Source organism: Hylobates moloch, unplaced genomic scaffold (genome assembly GCF_009828535.3).
Source record: "Hylobates moloch isolate HMO894 unplaced genomic scaffold, HMol_V3 SCAFFOLD_22, whole genome shotgun sequence".
Classification (NCBI taxonomy): domain Eukaryota; kingdom Metazoa; phylum Chordata; class Mammalia; order Primates; family Hylobatidae; genus Hylobates; species Hylobates moloch.
In genome coordinates this window covers 11917718-11929406 of record NW_026652297.1, presented here as the reverse complement: position 1 = coordinate 11929406, position 11689 = coordinate 11917718, and the positions used below count along the sequence as shown (strand labels likewise).

At 40.3% G+C, this 11689-nt stretch overlaps 1 protein-coding gene across 1 annotated transcript in view; it reads right to left on the bottom strand.

The window, feature by feature from the left end:
* Positions 1–1671, bottom strand: part of LOC116462074 (peptidyl-prolyl cis-trans isomerase A-like) — a 6967-nt gene extending 5296 nt beyond the window's left edge. Inside the window, exon 1 of the mRNA XM_058433733.1 lies at positions 60–1671. Within this exon, the coding sequence (XP_058289716.1) occupies positions 60–462 (403 nt within the window). The 5' untranslated portion in view covers positions 463–1671. The remainder of the gene's footprint in view (positions 1–59) is intronic.
* Between the last annotated feature and the right edge of the window lie 10018 nt (positions 1672–11689).

Genomic DNA, 11689 nt, shown 5'->3' with positions numbered 1-11689 from the left:
CTCAGCCTCCCAAAGTGCTGGGATTACAGGTGTGAGCCACCACGCCTGGCCATTAATGCCTTCTTTCACCTTGCCGAAGACCACATGCTTGCCATCCAACCACTCAGTCTTGGCAGTGCAGATGAAAAACTGGGAACTGTTTGTGTTGGATCCAGCCTTTGCCATGGACAAGATGCCAGGACCTGTATGCATTAGGATGAAGTTCTCATCATCAAATTTCTCCCTGTAGATGGACTTGCTACCAGTGCCATTATGGCATGTGAAGTCACCACCCTGACACATAAACCCTGGAATAATTCTCTGAAAGCAGGAACTCTTATAACCAAATCCTTTCTCTCCAGTGCTCAGAGCATGAAAGTTTTCTGCTGTCTTTGGAAACTTGTCTGCAAAAGGCTCAAAGGAGACACACCTCAAGGGCTCACCATCGACGGCGATGTCGAAGAACATGGTGGGGTTGATCATGGGTGATAATATGGGGCTCCCAGTGGCGACACCTGCAAAGCCGGTGTTATTTCTTCTTTAAAAGTTTGTTAGAATTTAGCAGCAAATCTGGTTCTGGGCTTTTCTGTATTGGGAGAGTTTTTTATTACTGCCTCAATCTTATTACTTGTTATTGGTATCATTGAGTTTTCTATTTTTTCCTGGTTCAATGTTGGTAGGTTATATGTGTCCAGGAATGTATATATTTCCATTAGGTTTTCCATTTTTGTTATTGTAGAGTTGCTCATAATTGTCTCTAATGATCTTTTGTATTTCTGTTGTGTCCGTTGTAATTTTTTTTTTTAGATGAAGTTTTGCTCCTGTTGCCCAAGCTGGAGTGCAATGGTGTGATCTCAGCTCACTACAACCTCTGCCTCCCGGGTTCAAGCAATTCTCCTACCTCAGTCTCCCGAGTAGCTGGGATTACAGGCATGTGCCACCATACCTGGCTAATTTTGTATTTTTAGTAGAGACAGGGTTTCTCCATGTTGGTCAGGCTAGTATCGAACTCCTGATCTCAGGTGATCTACCTGCCTCAGCCTCCCAAAGTGCTGGGATTACAGGTGTCAGCCACCGCGACCAGCCATATCTCTTTTTTTACTTCTGATTTTATTTGTTTGGATCCTCTTTTTCTTGGTTAGACTAGCTAGTGGTTTATTGATTATATTTTCAAGGAACTAACTTTTCATTTTGTTGATTCTTTGTATTGTTTTTTTCAGTTTCTATTTCATTTTGCTTTGCTTTGCTCTTTATTCTTTCTTTCCTTTTACTAATTCTAGGTTTAGTTTGTTCTTGCTTTTCTAGTTTTTTGAGGTGGATTTTTTTAGGTTGTTTATTCAACATCTTTCTACTTTTCAGGTATCGACGTTAATTGCTATACACTTCCCTCTTAGCATTGCTTTTTCTGTGTCACAAAGGTTTTGGTATATTTTTCCATTTTCATTTGTTTCAAGAATTTTTACTTCCTTAATTTTTACATTGACTGATTGGTTATTCAGGTGTATGTTGTTTAATTTCCACATATTTGTTCCCAAAGTTCCTGTTGTTGATTCCTAATTTTCACTGTGGTCTTAGAAGATACTTGATATGATTTCAATTTTTTTTTTTTTTTTTTGAGACGGAGTCTCGCTCTGTCACCCAGGCTGGAGTGCAGTGGCGCAATCTCAGCTCACTGCAAGCTCCGCCTCCCAGGTTCACACCATTCTCCTGCCTCAGCCTCTCCCACCACCACACCCGGCTAATTTTTTGTATTTTGATAGAGACGGGGTTTCACTCTCGACTCTGACCTGTGGATCCCCCACCTCGGCTCCATGAGCCACCGCGCCTGGCCTAATTTCAATTTTTAAAACTTTCTTGAGGCTTGTTTTATGGCCTAACATATGGTCCATCCTGGAGAATGTTCCATGTGTTCATGAGAATATTTTCTGCTGCTGTTGCATGAAATGTTCTCTAAATGTTAGATCCATTTGGTCTAAAGTGCAGTTTAAGTCCAGTGTTTCTTGAATTTCTGTCCAGATAATCTCTTCCATGCTGAATGTGGGAGTGTTGAAATCCCCAACTATTGTTGTATTAGTCTTTTTAGCTCTAATAATATTTGTTTTATATATTTTGGTTTCTGATGTTGGGTGCATAGATATTTACAATTGTTATATCCTCTTGCCTAATTGATTCTTTTATTATAATTTTCTTGTCTCATGTTTTTTTGACTTAAACTCTCCTTTGATATAAGTGTAGCTACTCCTGCATGCTTTTGGTTTGTTTGCATGAGGCATTTTTTTCCATCCCTTCATTTTCAGTCTATGTGTCTTTATAGGTGAGATGAGTTTCATGTAGACAGCATATATCTGGGTCTTATTTTTGTAAGCCCTTCAGCCAGTCTCTATCTTTTAGCTGGGGGGAGCTTAAACTTTGACATTCCAGCTTGTTATTAATAGGTGAGGACTTCCTGTCATTTTGTTGTTTTCTGATTGTTCTGAATATCCTTTCTTCCTTTATTCTTCTTTTACTTTCTTTTATGATCTGGTGTTTTTGTTTTGTTTTGTTTTGTTTTAGAGTAACAACATTCCTATTCCTGTTTTGTGTATCTGCACTGCCAGTGAGTTTTATTACTGTTTTAAGTTTTCATGATGGTAGATGTTGTCCTTTTGTTTCCTGGTGTAGGGCTCCCTTAAATATTTCTTGTGGGGCTAGTCTAGTGGTAATGAATTATCTCCATTTTTGTTTTTCTGAGAAAGACTACTTTCTCTTCATTTTTCAAGGATGCCTTGCTGGACACAGGATTCTTGGTTGACAGTTTCTTTTTTTTCTCACAGTACTTTGACTATTTTATTCTGTTCTCTCTTGACCTACAAAGATTCTGCTGAGAAATTCATTGTTAGTCTCATGGAGATTCCCTTATATGTGGTTTGATGCTTTTTTTAAAAAATTATACTTTAAGTTCTAGGGTACATGTGCACAGCATGCAGGTTTGTTACATATGTATACATGTGCCATGTTGGTGTGCTGCACCCAGTAACTCGTCATTTACATTAGGTATATCTCCTAATGCTATCCCTCTCCCCTCCCCTCACCCCATGACAGGCCCTGGTGTGTGGTGTTCCCCTTCCTGTGTCCAAGTGTTCTCACTGTTCAGTTCCCACCTATGAGTGAGAACATGTGGTGTTTGGTTTTTGTCCTTGCGATAATTTGCTGAGAATGATGGTTTCCAGCTTCACCCATGTCCCTACAAAGGACATGAACTCATCCTTTTTTATGGCTGCATAGTATTCCATGGTGTATATGTGCCACATTTTCCTAATCCAGTCTATCACTGATGGACATTTGAGTTGGTTCCAAGTCTTGCTATTGTGAATAGTGCCGTAATAAACATACGTGTGCATGTGCCTTTATAGCAGCATGATTTATAATCCTTTGGGTATATACCCAGTAATGAGATGGCTGGGTCAAATGATATTTCTAGTTCTAGAACCTTGAGGAATCAACACACTGTCTTCCACAATGGTTGAACTAGTTTACAGTCCCGCCAACAGTGTAAAAGTGTTCCTATTTCTCCACATCCTCTCCAGCACCTGTTGTTTCCTGACCTTTTAATGATCACCACTGTAACTGGTGTCAGATGGTATCTCATTGTGGTTTTGATTTGCATTTCTCTGACGGCCAGTGATGGTGAGCATTTTTTCATGTGTCTGTTGGCTGCATAAATGTCTTCTTTTGAGAAGTGTCTGTTCATATCCTTCGCCCACTTTTTGATGGGGTTGTTTGTTTTTTTCTTGTAAATTTGTTTGAGTTCTTTGTAGATTCTGGATATTAGCCCTTTGTCAGATGAGTAGATTGCAAAAATTTTCTCCCATTCTGTAGGTTGCCTGTTCACTCTGATGGTAGTTTCTTTTGCTGTGCAGAAGCTCCTTAGTTTAGATCCCATTTGTCAATTTTGGCTTTTGTTGCCATTGCTTTTGGTGTTTCAGACATGAAGTCCTCGCCCATGCCTATGTCCTGAATGGTATTGCCTAGCTTTTCTTCTAGGGTTTTTATGGTTTTAGGTCTAACATTTAAGTCTTTAATCCATCTCGAATTAATTTTTGTATAAGGTGTAAGGAAGGGATCCAGTTTCAGCTTTCTACATATGGCTAGCCGGTTTTCCCAGCGCCATTTATTAAATAGGGAATCGTTTCCTCATTTCTTGTTTTTGTCAGGTTTGTCAAAGATCAGATGGTTGTAGATGTGTGGTATTACTTCTGAGGGCTCTGTTCTGTTCCATTGGTCTATATCTCTGTTTTGGTACCAGTACCATGCTGTTTTGGTTACTGTAGCCTTGTAGTATAGTTTGAAGTCAGGTAGCGTGATGCCTCCAGCTTTGTTCTTTTGGCTTAGGATTGACTTGGCAATGAGGGCTCTTTTTTGGTTCCATATGAACTTTAAAGTAGTTTTTTCCAATTCTGTGAAGAAAGTCATTGGTAGCTTGATGGGGATGGCACTGAATCTATAAATTACCTTGGGCAGTATGGCCATTTTCATGATAATGATTCTTCCTATCCGTGAGCATGGAATGTTCTTCCATTTGTTTGTGTCCTCTTTTATTTCATTGAGCAGTGGTTTGTTCTCCTTGAAGAGGTCCTTTACATCCCTTGTAAGTGGGATTCCTAGGTATTTTATCTCTTTGAAGCAATTGTGAATGGGAGTTCACTCATGATTTGGCTCTCTGTCTGTTATTGGTGTATAAGAATGCTTGTGATTTTTGCACATTGATTTTGTATCCTGAGACTTTGCTGAAGTTGCTTATCAGCTTAAGGAGATTTTGGGCTTCTTTTGCTGTTTTTAGAATTCTCTGTTTTTGACTTTTGACAGTTTGACTATCATTTGCCTCTGGGAAGACCTCTTTAGATTGAATCTATTTGGGACTCCTTGAGTTTCCCACTTCCAAATGTCTATGTCTCTAGCAAGACCTGGGAAGTTTTCAGCTGTTATTTCATTAAATAGGCTTTCTATACCTTTGCCCATTTCTTCTCCTGGAACTCCCCAAATTTGAATTTTTGTTCTTTTGTGTCCCATATGTCACATGACTTGCTTTATTGTTTTTTTTATGTCTGACTTATTTCAAGAAACATGGCTTCAGTTCAGAAATTCTTTCTTCTGCTTTATCTTGTCTTATTATGTTGTCTTCAATAAGATGAGGTTATGTAGGTTGTAGTGGGACTTCACTGGGGATACGGAAGCCAAGTGAGCTAGTCCTCTAGCAGCAGTGGCAGCAGCAGAAGGGTAGGTGGGCCAGTCCTCAGTCGCCTGGGTGGTGTACTTCACATGGCAGGCTCAAGTGCTGGCAGTGGTAGTGGCAGGTCAGGCAGGTGGGTCCTCGGGGCCCTGGGTAGCACTTGTGGTATTGGCTGTGGCAGTAATGTCAACAGGTTGGCCCTCAGGCCCCTGGGTGTTATACGTGAGTGCCAGCGGAGGTGCCAATGGGCTAGTCAGCCCAGTCTCCAGGCTCTTAGGTGGCATGCATGGGTGGGTGTTGGCAGTAGCAGTGGTGGGTGGGTTGGGCCTGTCCTTAGGTCCCCAGAGGTGCATGCAGGTGCTGGCAGCGGGAGTGGACTTGGCAGGCCTGTCCTCACACCCTTGGATGGTGTGTGAGGGAGGATTGTTCCTTAGGCCTCTTCACAGCATGTACAGGTATGAGGTGGCCCTGCTGCTGGAAGGGCAGGATTGCAGTTGGTGGCAGCAGTCTCAGGAACTCAGCTGCCAGGCTGCAGGGAATGTACACTTTGGCCCTCTTTGTCCTTGGGGCAGCCTCCCTGATGTGCTTCACCACTCATTCTCTAGGGTGCAGGTTACCTTGTGGGCCAGAGTGCTGAGGAACTGGCCATAGCACTGGTTCCAGCTGGCATTGCAATGCTGCAGCCCTCTAGGTGGTTGTGGGAGGATGTCAGTGGGGCTCCAGGAATGTGGAGATGCAGGGGCTATTGAGTCCCAGGGAGGATGTAGTCTGGTGGGGGCTGAGCTCTCAAAATGGCACCATGCTGCAGTTGCTTGGGTGTTGGCGGTGAGTGGGATCCAGTGTTGGCAGTGAGTGGGATCCAGTGTGAATTCCCTTCTTGAATAATGCAGTTTTGTGAACTCCAAGCAGCTCCCTATACTAGGCTCAGGGCCTGTTAGGGCCAAGGGGCTCTCTGGTGGCTAGGACTGCAGGCATCCCTGGTAGGAATGTGGACTATTGGGAATCTCCCCCTTACCTTTTCCTAGTAATGCCAAGTTCCTCCCAGCTCTGAGCCAATTCCAGTTGGGCTGGGTGCTTCTTTGTTTCTCTCTCCTTCTGTACCTCAGAGGTGCCCTGTCACTTTCCTGGTGAATTCTAGTGTTCTCTTTTAGTCTACTTGATGTGTGGTTATCTATTTGCTGCTTTGGTCCCGCTTAGTGGAGGAGGTGAGTGCCAGGCACCTCATCAGCCATGTTGGTTACATCTTGCCTAAAAGAACTTGACACAGATCTTAAAAGGAACTTATGGGCTAATACCACTGATTGAAAAAAAAAAAAAAAGATGCAAACCCCTCAAATATTGGCAAATCAAATCCAGGAATACACATTTAAAAACACTTCACAATCAGCTGGGCACATTGGCTTATGCCTGTAATCCCACCACTTTGGGAGGCCAAGGCTGGCATATCATTTTAGATCAGCAGTTCAAGACCAGCTGGGCCAACATACTGAAACCATGTCTCTACTAAAAATACAAAAATAAACAAACAAACAAACAAACAAGTAAAAAATAAGCCAGGCTTGCTGGCAGTTACCTGTAATCCCAGCTATTTGGGAGGCTGAGGCAGGAGAATCACTTGAACCCAGGAGATGGAGGTTGCAGTGCGCTGAGATTATGCCACTGCACTCTAGCCTGGGGGACAAAGCAAGACTCCTTCTTGAAGAAACAAACAACAACAAAAACATGACAATCAATTTGGCTCATTGCTGGAATGCAAACTTCGTTTAATATTGAAACATAACTCACCAAATGAGAAAAACCTTATGATCATTTGAATAAAATGCAGAAAAATCATTTGATAAATTTCCACATCCATTAATTATTTTTTAAAAAGTCCTTTAGCAAATTAGAAAGCTAAGGTAACTTCTTTAGTCTGATAAAAGAGATCCACCCAGGTATTAAGCCCAGTACTCAATAGCTGTCTTTTCTGCTTCTGGGCTTAATACCTGGGTGATGAAATAATCTGTACAACAAACTGTGACACAAGTTTACCTATGTAATAAGCCTTCACATGTACCCCCAAACCTAAAAGTTAAAAAAAAAATTTTAAAAGAGAAAAATAGGAACACAAAAATGCAGTATTAAATCATAACTGCATAAAATTAACTGTAACACATGATATACTACTTTAATAGTTTCGTAGCCACCTTTCATTGCTATTGTGGTGAGTTCAAGTGTTGCCAGTAACTGCTTAAAGCGCTGTATGATGCTAATCATCTCTGTGTGAGTAGTTTGTCTCTCTACTAAATTATGTATCATTGTGAAAAAAAAAAGATATCCACAAAAAAAAAACAACAGTATTTTTAGGTGATACATGCAAAATCAAAATAATTTATACAGGCCGGGTTCAGTGGCTCATGCCTGTAATCCCAACACTTTGGGAGGCCGAGGTGGACAGATGGCTTGAGTCCAGAAGTTTGAGGCCAACCTGGACAACGTGGTAAAACTCTGTCTCTAAAAAAAAAAAAAAAAAAAAAAAAAAAAAAATTAGCTGCGTGTGGTGGTGCATGCCTGTGGCCCCAGCTATTCAGGAGGCTGAGGTGGGAGGATCACCTAAGCCCAGAAGACAGAGGTTGCAGTGAGCCGAGAGTGTGCCACTGCCCTCCAGCCTGGGTGACATAGTGAGACCCTGTCTCAAGAAAAAAAAAAAAAAAAAAATTCATACAAATAAATTGTTAGGATTAATTAGAAAGTTTATAAGTCTGCTAAATACAAACATCAAATATATTTGTATGCACCTTTGCTCTGGAATTTTATGAAAATACAGCTTTGGCTGCATGCGGTGGCTCATGCCTGTAATGCCAGCACTTTGGCAAGCTGAGGTAGGTGGATCACCTGAGGTGAGGAGTTCGAGACCAGCCTGACCAATATGGTGAAACCCTGTCATTATTAAAAATACAAAAATTAGCTGGACATGGTGGTGCGTACCTGTAGTCCCAGCTAAACTGGGAAGGTTGAGACATAATTGCTTGAACCTGGGAGGCGGAGGTTGAAGTGAATCGAGATCACACCACTGCACTCCAGCCTGGGCGACAAAGCGAGACTTCATCTCAAAAAATAAATTAATTAATTTAATTAAATACAGGTTTTGGGGCTCCACCCCCATTTCTAAATCAGTAGCTCCAGGGCAGTGCTCAAGAATGTGCATTTCTTTTTTTTTTTTTTTGAGATGGAGTCTCACTCTGTTACCCAGGCTGGAGTGCAGTGGTGTGATCTCAGCTATTGCAACCTCCGCCTCCTGGGTTCAAGTGATTCTCCTACCTCAGCCTTTCGAGTAGCTGGGATTACAGGAGCCAGCCATCATGCCCAGCTAATTTTTGTGTTTTTAGTAGATACAGGGTTTCACCATGTTGGCCAGGCTAATCTTGAACTCCTGACCTCAGGTGATTCCCCAGCCTTACCCTCCCAAAGTGCTGGGATTACAGGTGTGAGCTGCCAGGCCCCACCAAGAATGTGCATTTCTATGGGTACAAAAAAATAGTAAGAATGAATAAGATCTAGTATTTGATAGCACAACAGAGTAACTACAGTCAATGATTTAATTATAGATCTTAAAATAACTAAAAGAGTGTAACTGGATTGTTTGCAATACAAAGGATAAATGCTTGAGGTAATGGATACCCCAATTACCCTGATGTGATAATTACATGTTATATGCCTGTATCAAAATATTTCATGTACCCATATATATACCTACTATGTACTCACAAAAATTAAAAATTAAGAATTTGCATTTTTAATCAGTTCTCTCTGGTGATGCTGATGCTCCTCATCAGGGGACCACACTTTTGAGAATGATTGCTATAGAATAACAACAATGAAACTTACAATAAAATCAGTTACCCAGGAATCTAACAAATGATGTATAATATGTAAACACAGAATACTATAAATCATCGTGGATATAAATGAAAGAGAATCTAAATAAACGGGTACTCCACTTACATACTTCAGAAAACTCAATATTCTGGAGATGTCAATTTGTCTCAACCTAGTCTATAACTTAATGCAATTTGATTCAAAATTTCCATAGGTTTCTATTTGTGGAACCCAATAAATCTGAAATGTATATTGAGGCATTGTGAGTAAAGAGCACAGATAATTAAAACAGGCTTCTTACTTTCTGAGTTTGAATACTGGCTCCATCAACTACTCTGTGACTATGGGCACGTTACTTAGCCCTTCAAAGAAAACAGGAAAGATACAATTTGGTGCCCATATGGGAAAAACAATTGACTTGAACTTCACACTATAAACAGCAATTCTAGGTAAACTACAGATCTAGATTTTCTTATCAGTTTTCTTATCTCTAAAATGAGGAAGAACAATTGTATCTATCACATAAGGTTGTTACAGGGGTTAGATATGTCAATACATAAATAAATACATATAAAATATATAAATATATAGTTTAGATGAGTGACTAACACAGAGTAACTGCTATGTATGATGAGTTTGATAAATAAGCAGATAAATAAAATGAAATATAATAAGAGAAATGAAATCTACTGAACATCTAAGAGTTCAGAAGGAGACCCACGCATTTATGAACACAATTTATGACAAAGGGGAGTCTATAGAAAACTGAGGAAAGGGCCAGTGGCGGGGGCTCACGCCTGTACGCCCAGCACTTTGGGAGACCAAGGTGGGTGGATCACTTGAGGTCAGGAGTTCGAGACTAGCTTGGCCAACATGGTGAAACCCCATCTCTACTCAAAATACAAAAATTAGCCAGGCATGGTGGCATATGCCTGTAATCTCAGCTACCTGGGAGGCTGAGGTGGGAGAATCGCTTGAACCCGGGAGGCAGAAGTTGCAGTGAGCTGAGATTGCACCACTGTACTCCAGCCTAGGTGACAGAGCGAGACTCCGTCTCAAAAAAAAAAAAAAAAAAAAAAACTGAGGAAAGATACAATTTGGTGCCCATATGGGAAAAACAACTGACTTGAACTTCACACTATAAAGAGCAATTCTAGGTAAACTACAGATCTAAATGGGATGGGTAAAAATATAAAGTGTGTGGAGGATAATCCAAGAGAATATCTTCAAGATTTCAGAGAAAAGAAATCTAAACACTTATACATGGGTACTAACCCAAAAGGAAAAGAATGATACATTTTACAACATTAAAATTAAGATCTTGTGTTATTAGAAGAAACCATTAGGAGAATGAGAAGGAAAGTTACATACACAGTGGGAAAGGATTTTTAACACCTATGACTGACAAAAAGCCTGTATCAAAAAGAATATCTAGAACTTCACAAAACAAAAAAAGCAAAATAAAAAAAACCCTTCATCAAAACAACCAAAACCAAAAAACCAACAACCCAAGAAGCCAAAATGACAAGTAACCCAATAAAGAAATGGACAAAGAATTTAAACAGGAATTTCACAAAGGAGAAAATCCAAATGGCCAAAAATAATAAAAAACCCTTAATTTTATTACTAATCAAGGAAATGAAAATCAATTGATTCTATACTCCAGAATGGCTAAAAATTAACTGGGTATTGGAGAGAATGTGAAGCAACAAGAATTTTATGTACCATTGGAGGAGGAAGAAATTGGTACAACCACTTATTTTAGCATTACCCAGTCAAGATAAACATATACATAATCCTATGACCCATCAATTTAAAGGATATACATCCAAAGAAATATGTACGTATGTGAACCAGGAGATAAACTATAATGATAGCAGCAGGTATTATTTCTAATAGCCTCAAACTAGGAACAAACTGTATGTATCCTAACTGTAGAAAGGGTATAAAATTATGGGACAGCCACAAAATGGAGTACTACACAATGATAATAAATGAGTACAGCTACTTGCAGCTACAGGGCTGACTCTTGAAAACACAACACTGAGTGAAAAAACCTGACTAAAAAAGTAGGCAGCATAAATTCTAAGGTAAGGAAATAAATAATTGCCATAAAAGAGGGTATAGTGATTTCCTTGTCAAGAGGGAGGGGCTCCTGACCAGGAATGGGAGCCTGAAGGACTTCTGAGGTGTTCTTGACCTGTGTGGCGGTTACATGGGTGTTTGCTTTATACATTAATGTTATTGTTGTTAAGGGTCTATGTACCTTTCTCTATACTTTATTTTTCATAATAAAAAAAGGTAGGCGAGAGGAAGATAGAGAGGGAGGGTCTGGAAGGCGAAAATTTCTAAGTTGTTGAAACTAGGCTTTGTCAAAATTGAAAAGGAATCACGGGTTCTAAAATGTTTGTATACATCTTAGAGTAGGAATAGCTCAGAAGATAATGTCAGATAGATTTTCCATCATTGGAGAAGAGGATAAAACTGCCAAATACTGAAAGAGTAAGTGGCTCCATGATGGGGCTAGATCCCTGAGAAGAGGTGTAGTATTCTGGAGTAGAGGAACAGGAAGGCAGATGGAAAGAAACGATTGTTGAGCATGTTAGTGCCCATGAATCCCGCTTTTTCTCAACTCCAAGCCTG